Consider the following 22,102-nt stretch of genomic DNA (forward strand, 5'->3'; position numbering starts at 1 on the left):
AAATGTTTGTTTTCATTTAATTGGACTTTGTTATATAAAATTAAATAAAAAATACTCTATATGCAAAAAAAAAAAAAAAAAAAAAAAAAAAAAAAAAAAAAAAAAAAAAAAAAAAAAAAAAAACAAATCTTAACGAAATCAGAACTGAAATACTTGTTTATCCTATCTGATCTTAATGCAATAAAACTTAAAACTTAAAATTGACAACAAAGAAATACCTCCTAAGTACATAAGCTCTCAGAAATTAAACTATTCATTACTGAATGATGAATGGGTCAAAGAAGAAATGAAAAATTCCTGGAACTAAGTAACAATGAAAACACAACAAAATGCCTGGGACACATAAAAAGCAGCCCTATGGGGAAAACTTAAAGCTCTAACTGCCTACATTAAAAACAAAAAAAAATTTCAGAAAAAGCACAAATAAATTCCTTAATGACATAACAATGATTTGGAAAAACAAGATCAAATCTAGATGACAAGAAATAATAATAATAAAATCTGAGCAGAAATTAATGAAACTGAAGAACAAATCAATCAATGACTCTAAGAGCTAGTTCAAAGACAAACACAGGACTGATGGGCCTTTAGAATTACAGGCACACATCACAACGCCCAGTTATGCAGTCCTCTGCTACACAGTACTCATCAGTCTCCGCAAACACCTTCAGAGAGAGGTGAGCCTATCTCAAGATTTTCTTGAGTAGACTCGGAAGGCCACGTGGGAGGTTGCCATGGTTAGTTTTAATTGTCAATCTGACACAATGTACAATCACGTGGGGTAGGGGTGTCAGTGAGGAATTATCTAGATTTGACTTCCTCATGGGCACATCTGTGGGGGGTTATCTCCATTGACCCATCCTAAAAGTGAGTAGCACCGCTCCCTGGGGTTGGGTCCTGGATGTGTAAGGAGGAGGACGTGAGCTGAGCATAAGCATGCATGCATCCATCCATTCACCTGTGGTACAATGTGAGCAACTGTCCCAAGTCAATGATGAACTGTAATCTACATTATGTGTTTTGTCAGATTCTTTTTCTTTTTTTGGGGGGGGAGGGTTTACAGCATGAGCAAATGAAACTAGAAGTCCTTAGAAAAACTGGAAACATGACCTTAGAAGGGACAGTAGGTCTCTTCTTCTTCTTTCTTCTTCTCCTTTCTTCTTCCTCCTCCTTGTCCTCATCCTCCTCCTTCTCCTCCTCTTTCTTCTTCCATTCGTTCGTTTGTTTGTTTTGTTTTTCAAGACAAGGTTTCTCTGTAATGCTTTGGAGCCTGTCCTGTAACTAGCTTTGTAGACCAGGCTGGTCTCAAACTCACAGAGATCCGCCTGCCTCTGCCTTCCGAGTGTTGGGATTAAAGGCGTGCACTACCAACGCCTCTCCAGCTTCTTATCTGTCAATATGATTCTTCCTCACATGCGTAGTTTTCATTATGATTTCATAGTCGAGAGGAGCTTTATCATAAGCCAAACTGATAGTACTTGATCTTAAACTTTTTAGCCTCTAAAACTATGTACTAAATAAACCTCTTTTTCTTTGTTAACTAACCTCCCTCAGGTATCTTGTTACAAGAACAAAATAGTATTAATAAAACACATATAGGAAAAAAAAAAAAAAACCAAAGAATCTATAAAAGTTTGGTACTTTTCACATTTCTAGGCAGTACCTGAAGTCTTAGAATTATATCATCATGGATAAAAGGGAACTACTGTATGTGAGAAATCAGTTATATTTGATTAAACCTATAGTTGTTATATCGATGGTACATGGTTCTCTGCATGAATGAGCCCTAGGAGACTACTATTCAATTTCCTAGTTCTGCCCTAGGTCATAAACTTACCTCTCTAAGTACCAGAACACAGTTCCCAGGTCCTACACATTGAGGCAACTCAGCAATTCTTCCCTTGTTAAGATATGGCCCTGAGAAGCAACGGTGGTTGAAGTATATCTTTGGACAACAATACTTTCCATTGGTCATAACTGGAAACGAAGAAACAAGTATTTAAAGTAGTCAGTCTCACTCTACTCCATGTCTCTGAAGATGAGTTGGGGGTGGCAACCAGCATATACAACATTATATGGTTTTTGCGCATGCTATGCAGGCTTTGAACTACATTCCCAGTCACAGAAATACATATTTTGAAGCTCAGCATCGTGTCTGACAATACTCTTAAATATCTTACTTAATGCTAGCTTACAGAGCTTATCATTATCCTGGAGAACAAACGTTGATTAACTTCTGTGTTATGTGACACAAATCTATAGCCCCACACTTCTAATGAAGTAGAGGACCAACTTCATGATCCCACTAGTCTTGACGGTCAGTTCCTTCTTTCTGGTCCTCCAAATATTAATTATTCAATAATCTGTTCTGTAGCATTCCTAGATATAAATGTTGAACATTACCCAGACTTGCAGCTTGTCTTCTAAGTCCTACATTCATAAATACTACAAATGTACAGGGGCTTTTGGTTTATTTTATTTCAATATAAGAGTCTTACTATGTAGCTCTAGTTGGCTTAGAGTTTTATGTATAGACCACTCTAGCTTTGATTTGAGGTTATCCTCCTTCCTTTTTCTCTCAAATGGTGGGAATACAGACATATGCTACCAACACCTGGCTCAAATGCATTGTTTCCAAATACAGTCCATTAAAAGGTAACCAAGGATCTCTTCTCCACAATGTCACAAATACTATACCTGAGTGTGTAGAGTTCAGCTGATTCTTCAGGCCCTCATGAACAGTTCTTGAGGACAGTATTCTGGGTCAAGAAAACAAAGGAAAAAAAATAGTGAAATTACCTTTAATACCAGCGAAGCCTACAGGTTAGTTTCCTTCAAAAAAGCAAATGTGGCAAGTCGTACATCTAAAACAGAAGAATGTTCTTAACTCATAAACTCACAAACATTATTTTTAAAGTAGAAACTGTTTTTAAAACCATGCAGAGGACAAATGAACCAGCAATCTATAGATGTGATATTAAATGTTCAGAAATTATAAAACTGTATTAGAATCTATAATTTCTTGTGGGATTTTGATTGAGACAAGGTCTTGGCATATATTTCTAGTTGATCTGGTACTCAAACTTATGGCAATCATCCCACCTCAGCCTCCTGCTTACTGGAATTACAAGCAAGACCCACTAAGCCTGACTTTGTTGTCCTTAAAGCATTGTGCCCACATCTATTACTTTCAACTTTGTAACTGCAAATAACTACCAGCTGACATTAGTGCTTTGAGGGCAGGATGTGTCTGACTCGATATAGTTAAGTCTGCAAAATTGCTGAAGTCTATGTCTAGAATAAGGTTATGTAGGGGAAGGTGTATTTGGGGAAGCATTAAGGGGAACAATGGGGACTTTCATAATGATCACGATATATTCCATAAACTTTAATGTATTTCTTAAAGTCAACATTAGAAACCAATAATAAAGCTTCTCATGTAATCTTGGTAAGAAAAACTCTATTTAAATATAAACAAAGACAGCCTGAGCTATTTTAGGGCTACCTGAGTGCAATCCACTTGGTGGTCAGAGATTTTTCTTGTACCAGTCTGAACTGGGACCTGAACCAGCGCTGATGCTGGATCCTGGGTACTCAAGTAAACTATTCAGCTTTTCAGTCACACAACAAAAAATGTTTCTTGCGTATGTTTATGTATATTGATGTATTCATGGGTATAGAGGCCAGAGGTCAACTCAGGTACCACACTTTTTGAGACAGGGTCCCTTACTAGAACCTGGGCTGACCAATTCAGCTAGACTGACTTTGTAGCAAGCTCTAGGATCTGTTTGTCTCTACCTCCCTATCAGTAGCATTCCGAGTGCATCATCATGCTGCTTTTTATTTGGGTCTGGGCATCAAACTCAGGTCTTCATGCTTGGCCAGCCAAGCACTCCCAGAAACATTTCTTATATAGTCTGTCAATATATATTTTCTCATATATATGTATATATATACACACATATACATGCATACATACACACATATACATTTAAAACAATAGAGATACATTCTACTTGAAATCCTCAAAATATTTTTGAGCCCTTTAAAATGCTTCATGACTAAAACTTTAGCTTGATCTTATCAACTAAGTATCCAAAGCTATTTTTTTGTTACTATTAACTCACTTATGTACGGGATAAAATTCTATGGCCTTTCTCTTTACTTCAATTGTCAGTTTTATTACCCACATAGGTACAAAGGTATAAATTATTTACTAGGTCACTATAGAAATTGCTAGAGATGGAACTGTGCCCTCAAAATGCACTTGTTCAAACCCTAACCAACAATGTAACTGCATATGAAGGTCAGACTTTTAGGAGACTTATTTAGAACTTCTAAGATCCTACAGTGGGATCATCTAATAGCCTTATAAGAAGACAAGGACAGGTCCTCAGTGTGGGAAGTCCTTACATAGAAGGTGTCTGTCAGTAGGCTGGGAAGCAAGGCCTTAAATGGAACCAAATCAACTGCCATTTTGATCTGATGATTTCCTAGCTTATGGAACACTAGAAAGTTAGCTTCTGTGGTTTATTTCACCCAGTCTATGGTAATTTCATATGGCAGCTTATTAGGAATGCAGTTTTTCTTTTCCAGTTGCTGTTTTGTACATCAAGATACTATGACAAATCATTCCCTGACTTACTATTCTTGTTCTTCTTTTATTCAAATGCCTTTGGTTTCTAAAAGCTAAAAAATACATACATAGGTGTGTGTCTGTGTGTGTGTGTGTGTGTGTGTGTGTCTGTGTATGTATATATATAATTAATTTGGGGAACATCTTGAGGATATATTTGCCCTTTTGGACATAGTAAGAGGTTTTTTTTTTTTTTAAGATAGGGTTTTATTACATAACCCAGGCCTAGTACCCACTATACAACCCAGGCCTGCCTTAAATGATCCTGCTGAGTCAGACTTCAAAGTAGTTAAGATTATAGATATACACCACCATGCTTAATTTTACAATGCAATTTTAGGAAAGGGGTATACTGAGAGAAATATATAAAGTTATTAAGTTTGCTTAGAAAGTTTATGCTTCCATCTGAGAAAATAACACAAAAGATATATATTCTCTTAAACAGTTATATCCTTGGATATTCTAAATTTGAAACCTGAACTGTTTAGACATGTATTATATTACTTACTGTTTTTCTGGTTGAACCACTGCAATTTTCCTCTGTTTATGCACTATACGAGAAAATAAAAAAATACCAAAAAAAAAAAAAAAAAATTAAAGACAAAGGCAAAGACTTCAAGTGTGTAATTACCGTATCTGACACCTGGTTGTATGTAAATAATGAACAAGTGCTTTTAAATTGGTCTTTAAGTGTCAGAATTCTCTTTGTCTTGTTTGGGTTTTATGTTTTTCGAGACAGAGTTCCTTTGTACTGGCTATCCTCGAACTCACTCTGTAAACCAGGCTCAGAGATCCACCTGTCTCTGCCCACTGAGTGCGGGGATTAAAGGTATGCGACACCACTGCCAGGGTAAGTGTCAACATTCTAACTAAGGAACATTTGTCTTGGTTGGAATATTCTTAGAAAAAGCAAAAAAAAATATTTTCAAGGATCACTAGGCTAATCAATACCTACAAATACTTTAACAGAATAAACAGATACTGAAGAGAGGCTCATCTGATGAGGACCCTGGAACCAGTTAATGGAGAAGGAATAATTTTCAACACAGTGCTAGGGGGAAAAAAGTTCATACGTACAAAGCTAGACTCTTAACTTACATCATATATAAGAATAAAGTACTAAACATAGAGATAAAACTTCAAAAATTCTTACATATGAGAAAAAGTTCACAGCACTGAATTTGTAGAACCATTCTTAAATACGACACTAAAAGCAGAAGTGATAAAAGAGCCAATGAATTACACTGGGATACATTAAAATTAAAAACGTGTATAAAATGAGAATAAAGGGTTGACAAGATGGCTCTGTGGGTAAGGGCCTTACCACTAAGTCTGACAGCCTGAGTTTGAATCCTAACAGCCACTTGGAGGAAAAGGAAAACGTGCATGCAGTGCATCACACATAATAAATGTAGAAAAAACAACCACCACATGACTAAGAGAGTGAAGGGGCTGCAAAGACGGTTCAGCAACTAAGAGCACTTGTTCTTACACAGGCAAATCTGAATTTAGGGTCACTTTGGTCTATATAATTAGTTCTAGCCAAGTCTGAGTCTATCTACATAGTGAGACCTTGTGTCCAATTTAAAAAAAAAAAAAAAAAAAAAAAAAAGGCTACCTAAGACAAATGGCAGTTTCTGAGCTGCTCTACGAAGAGATCCATTTGGCAAAGAACTACAGCCAATGGTCAGTAAAGAACTAAGTTCCTTGATTCAAAAATCTATGGAAATGAGTTCCTGCTGGTACCGTCTGACTGTACTCTCAAATTAATTCTGAAGCCTACTTACCACATTTGGTAGGTGATTAGATAATGAAGACAGACCTTTCATGAGTGGGATTACTACCCCTACAAAGGATGCCCCAGAGAGTAAGCAGTCTGTTTTAGCAATGTGAAGACATAGCAAGAACATCTCTGAGCTGGAGACACGGCTCAGAGGTTAAGAGTACTTGCTGCTCTTGTAGAAGACTGTGGTTTAGTTCCCAGCCCCAACATGGTAGTTCATAACCATCAATAACTCCACTTCCAGGAACTCTGATATGCTCTTTTGAATTTGGAGGACATCAGGCACCCCACCTGATACATGCAGGTGAAACACTCATTTACATATGATAAAAAATTTTTAAATCGAAAACAGAAAAAAAAAAAAGGGCCTCATCTAGGAAATGGAAAACAAATCCTAATATCTGCTAACTTGAGCTTCCTAGCCCCAGTGATTATATGTTACTTTATAGAATTTTGCTATCAAAACCAGAATGGCTAAGACTCTTGCCAATCAATAATTACCCGAGTAAAAATGGTGAGAGGATCCCCAGTTCAAGCCCTAAGCTAATACCTGCCTTGGTGGAATCCTCTATTACAGTCTGTGAGAAATCAAAATTACCTAAGTTTAGCCCAGACCTCTAAGCTAATAAAAGGCTGTTTCAATAAATAACTTTCTACACAAAAAGATACTATCTTTTGATTTTCCCTTAAATGTCTATATTCATCCTAACTGATAGCACCTGTGTAAGAAATCATTTCTGGTTTAGATCACCCTCTAATCCAAAAATAGACAAATACCTCGTGCCCGGCGAGGAGTACTGAGAGGATGGCCATTGGTTTCACACCAGCCCAAAGGAAATATATCCATTGACTCCACACTTACAATAAATTCAGGTATAGGTTTCTTAGAACCTGTTAGATTAAGAAAACAAAATTTGAACTATTAAACAGCTTCCTTTATAAGTTTCATTGTTTTATGTTGTTTGTTTCTTTAGTTTTTCAGACTGGGTCTCATCTCACTAGGTAAGGCTACCTTTGAAATAGTGATCCTCTTGCCCAGCCTCTTAAGTGTTGGGACTATAGGCATTGTACAGTCATGCCCAGTCCTACACATTAGTTTTTAAACAATACAGTAATGATATAGACACAACTCTCTTAAGCAATACTTTTCTCATGGGAGCCTTAGTTTATGTTATATAAATCCTATGAAAAAATAAGTTGCCTTCTATATGTAACTGGTAAGAATCAAGAGGGAAGTAAATACACAGAGTAATCTTTGGGAAAGGAACAGCAGAGAAGCAGCTGAAGCAATGAGTGGTATCATTCGGAAGGCTAATAAGTGTCACGGGCTTCTCCTTCAAAGAGCCAGAGTATGAAGGCAAAACATCAAGTTTACTTTAACTACTAGGACCAATGTCTTGTGTTCTTGGAATAAACCTGAATGTGGAACATGAATGCAAACCAGGAAAAGATCTGTCAAGTGGCTTGGCAGATGTTGCATTGATATCTGCAGTAGTAAATATTGTCCTTGACATCTGCATTACATGTCAATTCTACAAACCAAAAAGAGAGGGCATCTTTTTAGCGATTACCTGGCAGCAGGATTTAAAAAAAAAAAAAAACAGGCAGGCATTGACCATTTACTTAGCTTCATCAACAAATCTGTCCAATCACTAGATATTATTTTGAGAAAGACAAATCAAGCTCCTCTACATTTTACTTGGTTCTATTGTCTTGAGGCAACCAAAACATTATCTCTTCAGTAAGTGAAACAGTTAATGTTACATTACTGTATTTTGGTAACATCTAAATGTATTTTATTTTGACTTGTCCTTATGAAAATAAAGGACTTGCAAAAGAGCTTCTATTGACTTTCATTTCCTAAAATTTAAAAGCCATCAACAAAAAGTAAAATGTTAGCTTAAAATCTTGGATTTTAAATTTTATCACTATTTAACAAGTCCACAGAGTCTGGACGAGCAAAGTGATGGCCACAGGAAACTTGTCAGGGGTGCTGACTCTTACCTTCTAGCTGGAGCCACAGATAGGAGCCTCTTACTGCAGTAACAGTGGCAATGCACACTTCTTCAGGAAGAAGAGGGTTCACTGCCTCCAGTTTCATATTCTTCTTAAACTGGTGCTCAGAAATTGACTAGAAGAAAATCAAATTCATTAATTAGATCAATACCTAGTATTAACACACGTGTTCAACTGGAATGTTTTGTAAGCAGTATTTAATCCCTAGATTTACAGTAAAGAATGAGTACATTTTGTTCTGTTTTGCTTTCAAGGAAGCAAAAGAAAAATAGGAGGAAACAAGTTTTAAGATTTAATTGCTTTCCTTCCTGATAACTCATTAAAAATCACTGTTGGTTTTTGGAAGTATAAACATAGGGCTATCTAGATGGGCTCAGTAGGTAAAGATACTGGTTTGATTCCCAGAACCTACAAGGTGGAAGGTTAAAAAAAAAAAAAAAAAATTCAAGTCCCAAAAATTGATCTCTACATATGTGCCATGACATGTGCACATGGACACATACACACATACACACAAAAAAAAAAAAAAAACCTGAAAAATAAAACCATAACCTAGTAGGATGCATATAACAAGAGATGGTAAACATCAATTGGGAATGAAGAAACACAGAACTGTTAGAACCAGGACTGATGTAAGTAGGGCACGAGAATAGTGGCCTAAGCAAGGTATGGTTGATCTGCATGTTTCTTCTGGTTTGTTTGAGACAGGTCTCATGTAGCCCAAGCTGACCTCTAACTCTTGCTACATGCAAAGATGAGACCTTTATTCCTGATCCTCCTACTTTCACCTTCCAAGTGCTGGGATTTCAGGGATGTACCACCACACCTGGTTTATAGTTCCAAGGACCTAACTCAGGGCTCCATAGATGCTAAGCAAACACTCTAAAAAGATACCGAGCTAAATTCCCAGTCCCTCATTTTTTTAAAATTAAGAACAAAATGTTTTTTGAGACAGGGGTCTTAGGTCTTACTATTTAGAAATGGCTGGCCTCCCATTTACATCAGTCCTCCTGCCTCAGCTTCCTAGAGCACTGGAATTATAGATGTGTCCCTTCATGCTTGGAGGACCTTTTTCCTTCCTTCCTTTCTTCTTTCTTTTTTTCCAGAAACATTTAAAAAGCATTTACATTATGCCATTATGTATTATTACATACCTCAGGGCAACTGTGTCTTTCCCTTCCCTACAGAAAGTGAGATTTATTCTCTGGAAAAGACAAAATACAAGATCTTTGGGCAGGAGGACACAAACAACTGTTAAGGGTGTGTATGTAGTGAAGGCCCAGCCATAGCCTCTATAATATCACACAGGGGACAAGAAAAGATCTTTTACAGAAATAGGACAACACATGAAGATATAAGTTTAGCTTTTCTCAGTAAATGGCCAGCCAGATCCCAGTCTATAGGAAAAATCAAGGTTGACAAATCCCGTCCAAACATGCTCAAAGTTTCTAATCAGTTTTTTGTTTTGTTTTGTTTTGTTTTACTTTCCCATTCTTAAATGTACGCAGTAACCTAGAATGATCAGATGTTGAAGAATATAAAAGCTACAGACAAAACCAGCAATGAGAGAAAGCAGAGAGCACAAAAGTAAACCTTCAAACTAGTAGTGTTAACATCTTCTGGGAGACAAGAAAATCTATTTCATTAAAAACAAAGAACTATCAGAGCTTTGTTTGATGGCGCATGCCTTTAATCACAGCACTTAGGAGGGAGAAGCAGGTATAGCTCTCTGTGAGTTCAAAGCCTGTCTTGTCTACATAGCGAGTTCCAGACCAGAGAGAAATACAGAGACCCTGTCAAGAGAGACTTTACCTCAAAACACAAAACAAAATAAAGAACTACTCAAAGAGAAATAGTTCTGAAAAACAAAAACTATAGTTAACAAATTAAAAACTGCGGGCTGAAGAGATGGCTTAGGGGACAAAAGCAATTCCTACTTTAGCAGAGGACCTGGGTTTGGTGCCAGAATCCACATGTTGGCTTACAACCCTCTATCTCAACTTCCAAGGGATCTGATGCCCTCTTCTAGCCTCTGAGGGCACCACATGCACATAAACACAAAACAGACATATAAAACAAATACATCTAAAAAGTCATTTAAAAATGAAAACTCTTATAATCCCAACACTTGGTAAACTGAGGCAAGAGGATTACCATGCGCCTTGTGCCTCCTAGATAGTTTGAGGCCATCCTAGACTACACAGTGAGAGTAAATCTCAAAAAAAAAAAAAAAATCTGTAAATTTCTTTTGTTTGCTTTTTGAAACAGGGTCTCAAAAATATACAAAGCTCTAGTTGGTCTGGAACTCATGTAAACTAGGCTGGCCTTAAACTCAGAGATCCATCTGCCTCTGCCTCCCAGGTACTGGGACTAAAGGTGTGCACACCAGGCTCTGCTGAGGTGCTATATTTTCTAAGAGGAAAAAAGACAGGCTACCTGCAACTTTACACAAGGAGGAGAGAAAAGGCAAGTTCATCTACGGAAAGTGAAGAATAACCTGTCTCAAAAAATAACAACAAAAAGCTAAGAGTAAAACTGTCATTTGACTTTTAAAAAAACACTAGAAGTAATACAAATGAGTAATATTTTTTTTACTGAAGTAATGTCCAACCTAACTTTCTTATTAAAGCTAAACGATGAGTATGTCAGTAGAATGAAAATGTCAATATATAGAACTTATTAAAAATTTACATAGTCCTTATAACCATGCTTTAAGAAGTAATAGCAGGCTCCATCCTCCAACCAAGCAAGGGGCTGGAGAGAATAGCAATTGCTGTGAAAGCAAGAGGACCCAAGTCAAATCCTCAGTACTTATGTAAAAAGCTACCCATGCTAATGGGTGCCTGCAATACCGAAGTTGTGATACAGAGAGTCAAGTGGACACCAAAGCCTCTCTGGAAATGGATCAGCCTATCAGAGACAGAAAGTTTCATGTTTAGTGATAGACCCTTGAGAAAACAGTATCAGGGAACAATGACCTTCCGATTGGACAAACTTTGTGGAATTAATAACAAGAAGCTACTGCAAGGTATAGGGAGAACACAAAGATCATTAATCAAATAGCAACAAAACAGCAATTATTAACATGACAAATGTTTTAAAAAGAAAAACGATCATAAAATACTACAGCAGTGAGCTAGTAAAGTTTAAATGAATACAATGTAAAATTTTAACTGAAACTTCTTCAAAACTAATAGTGATGATTAAGACAGAAGGGAAGGTAATATGAGACATTTAATATAATGTCACCATCAAGTGTCTAAAATTAATTCCTCAAAAGAGCATACCATATCATTTTGAAAATAATGAGATATAAATACAAGAATTACAATGAAAGGAAAAAAATGTGGTCACTGTATAAACTAAGTTCATGATCTATCTGAGGTGCGGCTGAGGGATCTCACCGGAGGGAAGCATTTCTGGGGGGCAGCTTCAGCACCACACTGTTTGAGGTAGTCAGCCCAGTCAAAATCCTGGCTCCGGAAGCCTACAGAGACATAAGAGTAACAGTTCACTCCCAATTCACTTCCTGACTAGCATCTGCCAAGGTGTCCATTCACAACTCCTAATGCTGATAATTTATGTACTTTTATCAATGCAGAGGAGCACTCTATAATATAAACCACAATTAGTATTTTTCATACTAGATAACTGAACCCAGAACTGAATACACCTAATTTTATAAACCAGAATAACTCTGGGGAAATTATAATTATGTAATAAAATTAATGAAATAAGTATTTAAACTTCCAAAATTCAAACTAGCTATTTTTTTTCCTTATTTAAAATTTTGTTTTTGATTTTACATATTAACCCCAGCCAGTTCCCCTCCTTTTCATTCTCTCGTCTCACCACCTCCCCTCACCATCCACTTCTCAGTCAGACGGGGTGAGGCCTCCCACGGGGAGTCAACAATGTCTGACACACCAAACTGAGGCAGCACCGAGGCTGAGCAAGGTATCCCACCATAAGGAATGGGCTCCAAAAAGCCATTTCATGTACCCAGGATAGGTCCTGGTCCCACTACCGGGGACGTCCCCACCACCACCAAAGATCAAGTAACATAACTGTCACATTTAGAAGGCCTAGTACAGTCCCAGGCAGGTTTCCTAGCTATTAGTCCATAGTCCATGAGTTCCCACTAGCTCAGGTCAGCTGTCTCTGTGGTTTTGTGGTTTTGAATAGTACTTTTGTATGACTAGTTACTGCCAATTTGCCAAGAGTTTAAAAAAACAAAAAGCCTGGAATAGATTTTGTATATAGAAATTTAGTTTTAATGATTTTATGAGTGCTTTTTAATCAGTGAGGTCTTTTTGTTGATAAGGCAATTTGCTTTTCTTTACATGTCTTATGTCTTTAGTCCCAGCACGAAGGAGGCAGCAGCAGGCAGATCTCTGTGAGTTTGAGACCAGCCTGGTCTACAGAGCTACAAAGAGAAACCCTGTCTTGAAAAAACAAAACAAAACAAAACAAACAAATAAACAAAAAAACAGGGTCTTAGGTAGTAGTTCAGGGTATCCTGGAATTCATGTAGCCAGGGCTAACCTTGAATCCTTGACCCTCTTGCCTCTACCACCTTCCAAGTTCTAGGATTACAGGTATACTCCACCACACCTGGCTCTGCTGCAATATTCTTTAACAGACTACAGCATCTGTCTAATATTCTCAGGGATGGAGAGGACAGTAGTCACAGGGATGCAGCTGGACAGGAGGAATAACATTTCTAATGTCACTACTTTATGGTTAAAAAAATTAACTGAACATCCCAAACTACTAATAGAAAAGATTTTGACTGTTCACAACACAAAGAAATATTATATCTGACAGATAAATCCATTATTACAACCTGATCATTATGCTTTAAATATATGTATTAAAACTAAATATATGTATTAAAACACTACCCTGTACTGCATAAATACATATAGTATATATCAATTAAGAAAACATTTTAAAAAACTAAATGCTCTCTTATGAGCTGAATCATAAATTCAACTCAGACTAAAATAAATAACTCTCTAGTTCAATCTATCAAGGTTCTTGACAGAAATATCTCCAAACTAGTGTGAGAGGAGCTACATGATTGCTGTCTACTTTTGTCTAAATTGCCGTCTCAGAGTTTAATAACAGACTATTCAAAATTGTGTCCTCTGACAGGCAACAGTACATGCTATCCTTTCTTGCCCAAACAAAAAGGGCCTCGGCTCTTCCTCTGACTTTCTGATAAAAACATTCCTTGACATGTTTCTTTCTTAAATATTTCTATCTTTACATATGTATAAATGTATGCGTATGTGCGTGCATGTATTCATACTGGTACCTGCAGGGCTCAGAAGGGAGCACCAGATACCCTCTAGAAATAGAATTGAAGCAGTTATGAGCCAGCTGATAAGGGAGACTGGAATTGGACTATGGACTTGTGCAGAAATAGCAAATGCTCTTAGCCACTGTACCATTGCTCCAGGCCCCACTGTTATTTTCAATAGCATACGTCACTACTTTCCCTCTGTTTACAAGTTCAGTTGACTTGTCTACACTATGCCCAAAGCTCCTATGTCTTTAACACTTGTCTTCTCTTTTTCATACAAAGGTGGCAAGCAGTATTAAGAACTTAGAACACCTGCACCTTCCTGCAACACATCAAGTTCCTAGCAAAAGTGTTCAATGCCGCACTTTCCCACCAGGTGCTCCTTGTCTTCTGTTCACTGATGTGGAGAGCCTGGGAAATTCTGTGGATGTTTTCTCCCATATGCCTCTTGAAAGGCTAGATTATACTCATCTCTGCTTTCTCGGTGATTAAATTCAATACAAGTTCACAACAAACATTGCATAAATGTTTTTTGAATGAATGATGGCTGGGTAGAGGAAAGAAGTTCTGTGTTTATGACCCTTGCTAATAGGAGTCAGCATTCAGAAACCTTGCTTACCAAAGCCTACCAAGTCACAACAATCTGGTTTGCTAGTGTAAGTAAGCAAAACTAGTATCTAATACTTTCTAAATTTTAATACTAAAAATTTCAGTCAAATTCACTGAAATCTTATTTCAGCGCTTTGATTAGAATGTCAAATGTCATATTTGACAAAGTCACAAGAACAAGAAAAATGAGCTGTTAATAGTCATTTTAGATCTTCTTTTGGCTTGTTTTTGTCTTTTTTTGAGACAGGGTTTCTCTGTGTAACAGTTCTGGAACTCACTTTGTAGACCAGACTGGCCTCAAACTCAATGAGATCCACCTCCTCTGCCTCCTGAGTGCTGGGATTAAATGTGTGCTCTACCATCTCTGACTAGTCATCTCCATAACAAGGCCTCAACACCTAAAACTCATCAACCTTCCAGCTCTGGCCTGAAGAAGCCAGGTCTACATGTTCAATGTTTGTCAAACCTACTGTACTAATTAGTTTCTGTCAACTCCACACAAACATAAGACAAATATGGGAAGAGAGACTCTCAATGAAGGGATAGCCTCCATCAGACTGTCCCGTGGAAGAGTCTATAATGCATTTTCTTGATTAATGTGGGAAGGCCCAGCCCACTGTGGGAACTGCCACCCTGGACAGGTAGTCCTAGATTGTATATAAAAAGCATTCAGCTATAAGGAGCAAATCATTAAGGAGAAATAAACCTTTTATTCTCCAAAGTTGCTTTTGATCCATGTCTTATCACAGCAACAGAGAAGCAAACTAGAATACCCACCCCCTTTGACACCTCCCAACAGATTCCAAATGGAACAGACTAGGGAACAAGAACAGAATCCAGGCTTGAACCTGTCCCTCTAGCTGGCTATACAAATATATGTCAAAGTATGAGAAAAAAAATACTAACACTTTAGCTTGAGACTTCAAATATTACAGAATGAGCTGGATGTGGTGGCACATGCTGTTAGTCCCAGCATTCAGGAGGCAAAGGAAGGTAAATCTCTGTGAGTTCAAGGCTGGCCTGGTCTACATAGCAAGTTCCAGGCCAGCCAAGCCACACAGTAAGACCCTTTACCCTTACTCATTAAATAAATAAAATTATGGAATCTAGATCTCATTTGCCATATCTTTGACCTCCATAATATTCAAGACAGGAGGTATAAAAGATCTTAGCAATGCTATCCAACATACATTTCAAGGGCTAAAGTTTGTAAATGAGGAACCAAAAGCCAGAATGGGTCATATAGTGAGTGTGAGGACACACTCAGGTTCATAGTGAGACATAATTAATTATGGTAATAATATTTTGAGAAACAGCACAGAAGAATTCAAATCCACACCTGGAGGAGGGTTGATGTGCAAACCATTCTTTAGACTCCACTGCACAGGAAAAATGCCAGGACTGTTAGCATGGCACACAAATGACCGTCTTGTATGGTCTTCTGGTCGAAGGTCATCCATTTCCACCAGAAAGTACTTATCATCAAAAACCTGTGTAATTAACAGATAAAACTGACACATGGATCTATGCATATTGCATACATAATATATTAGGGGTGTGTGTGCATATATATATATATTTGTATGTATGTATGTATATATATGCACAAATCTATATCACAAATTTGTTTTCCTTAATATAATCAAACATGTTAAGTTTATTTATACTCACACTAGGTTATAGGTTATTAAAATATTCAATAGATGTTAGTGCTACATCATGTACTATTTTAGATAAATATCTTTCACATATTTACTCAGTTTTACTCTTTGTAACAATCTAATGAGGCAGGTACCATTTTCAATTACATTTTTCAGGTAAGAAAAATTAATTCAAAGAAAGGTAAAGTAATTTACCTTAGGTTATTCAGTCAAGAAACTGCAAACCTGAACTCAAACTAAGATTTTGGGCTCAAATAAAAATTTAGTTTAAGCTTAGTAAGGGGTCAATTACATTACTATACTAACTTCAAATGCCAAAGCAGGAAGTTAAGGAATGACATCTGGGTCCTAAGCAGACCATATCTCTTCAGACTCCAGAGAAGATTAGTAGGTCTTGGCCTCAGTCTCTGCCTGTCTCTCTCTGTGTATGTATCTCACATGTGTGTCTATGTCTGTGTGTATATATATGCCATATGGTTGTAGGTGCTGAGGAGGCCCTGAAACAGTCATTACAAGTGGTTATAAGTCATGTGTCTTGGGTGCTGGGAATTAAACTGGTCCTCTGTTAAAAGCTCATAACCACTGAGTCATTTCTCTAGCTTCCAGAGAAGGTCTTCCAACCAAGTACTAACCAGGCCAGACCCTGCTTAGCTTCCAATATCAGATGAGATCGGGTGTGTTCAGGGTGGTATGGCTGTAGACCAGAGAAGGTCTTAAGACTACTTACAGGCTCAAAAACCTCTCACAAAGACAAAGAAAATGTAAATCTCATCAAGTCAGATAATTAAGCATCCTAGCAATTATTTCCATAGTTATAATCCACCTTGAGGTCTATGTTCAGGAAAAGGGCTTCTTCTCTAGTCCTAAATCAAATACTCTCTATTATCCAGTAATTGTACCTTGAAAATATGTTCAGATCTTGTGGTTACTCTTAACAAGAGCCTTAATTTTGTCAGATATTGGAGAGATTAAAGCCTAATTCCACAACACACAGCTGTAACTACCCTGGTAGTGATGCTAACTCTGTCTCCCTATGCTCCCAAACCCGTTCCTTGGTTAGGTAAGTGATAACACTGCCTAGATTCATACTTTATAAACACCCAAATACTAGTCAAATCCTTTCTAGTTATACAAAAGAAGCCTTACCTCTGACAAACATTACCTTCTACTGCTTTGTGCCCTGAGTTTTCTCTGCTTTGGCCCTACAGGACTACCTAAGCTATGAAAAGCAAGGGCACACAAACACTGAACAATACAATACAATACAAATATACACAAGAGGCTCTGGCTTTACAATGAACTAACTGTATTAGTATAGCCTAAGATTAAGCCACCATAATTTCCTGAACTAGTCACCCTGATGGCAATTCTTTCCAGAAGAAAATTACTCTCATTTCACCTTAGCAATTGTAGCAGGAGAAATTCCAAAAGGAGACCATGGGTCCACAGCTTCCAATTTCATATTTACAGAAAATTCATGGGTTCCAATAAGTTGCTTATCCTGAAATGTATACAACAAAGAGAAAAAAAATAAAATGTCTTTGAATTAATTTATAGTCACATGAAGATGAATATTTGTGATAGTTAATCTCCATTGTCAACCAGACTGAATTTGAAATCATCTAGGTGACAAGCTTCTGGGTGTGCCTCAGGGGCATCTCCAGAAAGGTTTAACCATGGAGGAAGAACTACACTCTGAATGTGGAGAATATTACCCTATGAACTATGGTCCTGGACTGGCTGAGAAAGCAGGAAGTGAGCTGAGCACCACACTCATTTGCTTGCTGACTGCATGTTTACTGTAACCTGGCATATCAAGCTCCTGTCTCCATGCCTCTCAGCCACAATGGTCTACATCCCTTCAAACAGAATTATTATGGTAAAGCCTGTAATTTTTCTTCCCAGGGAAATGCAACAACAACTCATGTAAAACATCCCTCTCTACATTTGGAATACAATGGACATGTGGAAGAAAGATTATATAGTTAAGATTGGAAAAGTAGACATTCAGATAGCTTTTTTGTTTGTTTTTTGAGACAGGGTTTCTCTGGATAGCTTTTTGGAGCCTGCCCTGGAACTCCCTCTGTAGACCAGACTGGCCTCAAACTCACAGAGATCCACCTGCCTCTGCCCCACAAGTGCTGGGATTAAAGTCGTGCGCCACCACCCAGCTGACATTCAGACAGCTTTAAAAGGACTGCTGGGAGACAGGGGTGATCATTCTCCCTCCAGTTCGACCCCTCTTTCCCACACATAGGCTACAGCACTCTCCTGCCACCAATGATTAGTTTTCATTCTTTACCTCCCCTAATTGCTATTCTCTACTAAAGAGAAAATTTGTATTTATCACGAGTTTCTGTCTTTACCTTAAATAAGTAAGAGGGTAATGGTTCTTCCTCCTCCTCTTTTATTCTGGCCAGAATCTCTTGCCAGTCAGCTTCATCTTTCAGATGCCTGATGGCTTTAGTGAAACAAAACAGCATGTTTTAAGAGGAGAAAACCTACAGATGCCTTAACTTCTGAAAGCTTTCACATAAACAGAAGTACTTTCTACTATAGGTTAGGAAAAAATTCAGACTTGCCCCCCTATCCCTCAGACAGCATTCTCTGTGTAACCCTGGCTGTCCTGGAACTTGTTCTGTAGACCAGGCTGGTCCCAAAGTCAGATATATACCTACCTGTCTCTGACTCCTGAATGCTGGGATTAAAGGCAGGTACCACAATGCCTGACTTTTTTTTTTAGGGGTAGGGTTTAGGCCCACCTTCATACAAAATAACTTGTACCCTAATCTCAGTACTGGACTCTGTTTAAGAGACCAAAATATTAAAGTTTTTAAAAATGTCTACAGTAAGAGTATACAAAATACATGTGCTACAGCACATAAATAATGCAATAAATATTCAACCGGGGCTACACAGTAATAAATGCAAGAGACGACGAAATATTGGTTAGGGAAAAGTCTGAGATATAATCAATAATGTATGTTAAACTATAAGTATAATAACAAACTCAAAGAGAAATATACGCTTAATGTAACTAATCTGTATAAATATGAAACACTTTTTATGTAAATTCAGAAATGTTTTTATAATACGTAGAATATGTTTTCACCCTCAAAAACATTAATAACAAAACAGTAATACAAGCTTATAGAAAGGTACTATGTCATTCTTTACCTAGTGGGGGCTGAAGTTCATATCCTTGCTGAGCAGCCCAACCGATGTGATGAAGAAATGGATCTAAGTAATATAACCAGTGATCAAAACTGTCAGCACTATCAAGACCTTCATAACGCAGCTTCAGCCGGCCCCCAATGTTCTCCACAACAGTCACAATCCAAGTGTTTACAGAGTCCCGAAAAGCCTGGCATTCTAGTCTGGATCCAGGGGCAATAAGATCTAAAGGGTTCCTTCCATTACGGAGCTGTAGGTCAAAAGCGTGAAATTGGATGGTTAATGTTTCTTTTTAAAAGTCAAGTTCTTCTCAAACTAGTCTTCCTATTCTTTTACTCATCCCAAACAAATGGCATTAAATTAAATTGTCTACATTCAGCCTCCTATAATATCACTTTTGGATGATATGAATATGTTTATCATAAAGAAAACCTTACCTATAATACAATAAAATTATTTTAACATATATTTCTAAATTATTATTTTATTTAATATAATTTTTAAAATATCTGATTATGAAAGCAAATATGATCATCATTAAAGAGAAAAATCAAACATGACTATCCTTTTCTATAATCCCTAAACACCTAAAAAGACCACAGAGACTAGTTGGTATACACAGTAAATATCTACTTTTGCTTTTCTTTGTTCTGTTTTTTTCCCCTCTTTTCAAAATATATACTATTTTTCCACTTATTAAATCACAGATCTCTTTTTATTAGAGAAGATGTCAGCTTCCCCTACCTTTTCAAGTGTTCTTAGTATTTTGCAATAATATACCCACTTCTGATGAGATTTTACTTGTTTCTGATTTTTTTCACCCATTCCACATGTTCTTACGCACACAGAAAGAAATTTTGGTTACAGTGAAAGGAAGGAATGATTTAACTATCTAGATTTTTTTTTTTAACTAAGAAAAATTAGAGGCTTCATAACAGTGAGGAGCATGTACAGCTTTTATATAGGACATGAGTCTGGTTCCCAGTACCCATGTCAAGTGGCTCAAAACTCCAGCTACAAAGGCCTCAACAGGTACTCATACTCATATGTACAACCCATACAGATATACACAAGCATACATCACTAAAAATAAAATTATAAGCTGGACATGGTGGTACACATCTTTATTACTAGAATTCAGGAAGCAGAGGCAGGCAGATTTTTTTTTTTGTAAGTTCAAGGTCAGTCTGGTCTACATAGGGAATATGAGGTTAGCCAGAGCTACAGAGTGACTCTGACACACTCTCTCTCACACACTTCCCTACACACCATGATAATTAAAAGAGGTGAGAGTTAGTGGTGCACACCTTTAATCCCAGCACTCAGAAGGCAAAGGGAAGCAGATCTCCTGAGGTGTAGGCCAGCCTGGCCTACAAGAATGAGTTCCAAGACAGCCAGAGCTACACAGAGAAACCCTGTCCCAAAAATACTTTAAAAAAAAAAATTTACTACCTAGATATGCATTTAAAACTACAATAAAGAATAGTGGGGGTCTACAGAGATGGTCCAGGGTTAAGATCACTGGCTGCTCTTCCAGAGAACCTGGTTCAATTCCCAGCACCTATGTGGCAGCTCATCAGGGAATCCAACACCTTTACACAGACATACATGCACACATTAAAATTAACTAACTAAATAAAGCCAGGTGTGGTGGTGGCACACTCCTTTAATCCCAGTATGTGGAAGGCAGAGACAGGAGGATCCCCATGAGTTTCAAGCCAGCCTGAAAAGAAAAAGAAAAAAAAAAAAAAAAGAAGAAGAAAAATAGGAAAGGGAAAGGAAGAAAGGAAGGAAGGAAAGAAGGAAAGGAGGGAGGGATGGAGGAGAGAGGGAGGGAGGGACAGAGGGAGGGAGGGAGGGAGGGAAAGAGGAAGGAGAATTAATAGAGTCAGATTCCCACAACCCATGTATAGTTGGGTGTGGAGGAAGGTACCATAATCTCAGCACAGGGCTAGGAGGACCCTGAAAGGCATACTGGCTAGTCAACCTAGCCAACTGGTAAACTCCAGGACAAGTCAGAAACTCTCAAAAAATAAGTGGAGAGCAACTGATGGAGGCATCCATGCCAACCTCTGACCTGCACACGCACTCCACACACATACAAACGTGCACATACAAACAGAAAAGAGACCGGAGGAAACTTTATTCATTCAAGTCTCAGAATATAGGAGTGGGGATGGGGTTAAACAACAAAAACATCAGTGAGCTCATTCCAAAGTCATCACTTAACCTGGCCCCCAACCTCCATGGTCTTGGTTGTCCTGGTGAAAGGAGTAAAATGGGAAAAATTAATAAAAGTCTAAAACTTGGAAAACCCTTAAGCCTGAGTTCCCAAAAATGCAGCCCAACAGATAAGACTAAAAGAACTGGGTACAGATAACACTCTGCAGCTGTGTCAACATTTCTCTGTCCTAAAGATCAGAAAGTTGTCAATTCCTAGTTGTAAAAGTCCCTGCCTAGGAGATAATTAACAAACAGTATTTCCTCTACATCTTTCTGCTTAATTGCATTCTGCCTGAACATATAGTTATTGTTTTATCCTATGTAATCATAAAAACTTTGTAATCTCAAGACATTCAGTCTTTTGAACTTTTCCCCTTTAAAAATCCTCAGTCAAAAAGCGGCTCTCCACTTGTTCCAGAACAAGTGGGGTCCTTGCTGAAGCTCGACTCAATAAAGAAACCTTTGTTCTTGCATTCAGTGACTCATTTCCTTAGCAGCAGTCTTTTTGGGGTGTTGCAATCAGGGTATAACACTGGAATTCATTATGTAGACCAGGCTGGCCTCAAACTCAGAGATTTGCCTGTCTCTGCCTCCTGAGTGCTGGAACAAGAGATATCTGACACCACTCCCAGGATACTGTAACATTCACTGTAACATTTTTTCCTAGTATAAACTGCTCTGTGAAGCTTTCA

General features: G+C 37.7%; 1 protein-coding gene across 3 annotated transcripts in view; it reads right to left on the reverse strand.

The window, feature by feature from the left end:
- The window catches only part of Sfmbt1 (Scm like with four mbt domains 1), a 114,187-nt gene that overhangs the window by 19,040 nt on the left and 73,045 nt on the right, over nucleotides 1–22,102 (reverse strand). For 2 of the 3 annotated variants that reach the window (XM_051204777.1, XM_051204778.1), the window contains exons 6-15: nucleotides 19,191–19,437; nucleotides 18,380–18,474; nucleotides 17,413–17,514; nucleotides 15,692–15,842; nucleotides 11,840–11,922; nucleotides 8,424–8,550; nucleotides 7,197–7,310; nucleotides 5,145–5,187; nucleotides 2,698–2,765; nucleotides 1,838–1,977 (exon numbers count right to left, since the gene is read on the reverse strand). In XM_051204777.1, the coding sequence (XP_051060734.1) occupies nucleotides 1,838–1,977; nucleotides 2,698–2,765; nucleotides 5,145–5,187; nucleotides 7,197–7,310; nucleotides 8,424–8,550; nucleotides 11,840–11,922; nucleotides 15,692–15,842; nucleotides 17,413–17,514; nucleotides 18,380–18,474; nucleotides 19,191–19,437 (1,170 nt within the window). The remainder of the gene's footprint in view (nucleotides 1–1,837; nucleotides 1,978–2,697; nucleotides 2,766–5,144; nucleotides 5,188–7,196; nucleotides 7,311–8,423; nucleotides 8,551–11,839; nucleotides 11,923–15,691; nucleotides 15,843–17,412; nucleotides 17,515–18,379; nucleotides 18,475–19,190; nucleotides 19,438–22,102) is intronic. The other variant, XM_051204779.1, reaches the window with a different exon arrangement.

The sequence above is a fragment of the Phodopus roborovskii genome, unplaced genomic scaffold, assembly GCF_943737965.1.
Source record: "Phodopus roborovskii unplaced genomic scaffold, PHOROB, whole genome shotgun sequence".
NCBI lineage: Eukaryota > Metazoa > Chordata > Mammalia > Rodentia > Cricetidae > Phodopus > Phodopus roborovskii.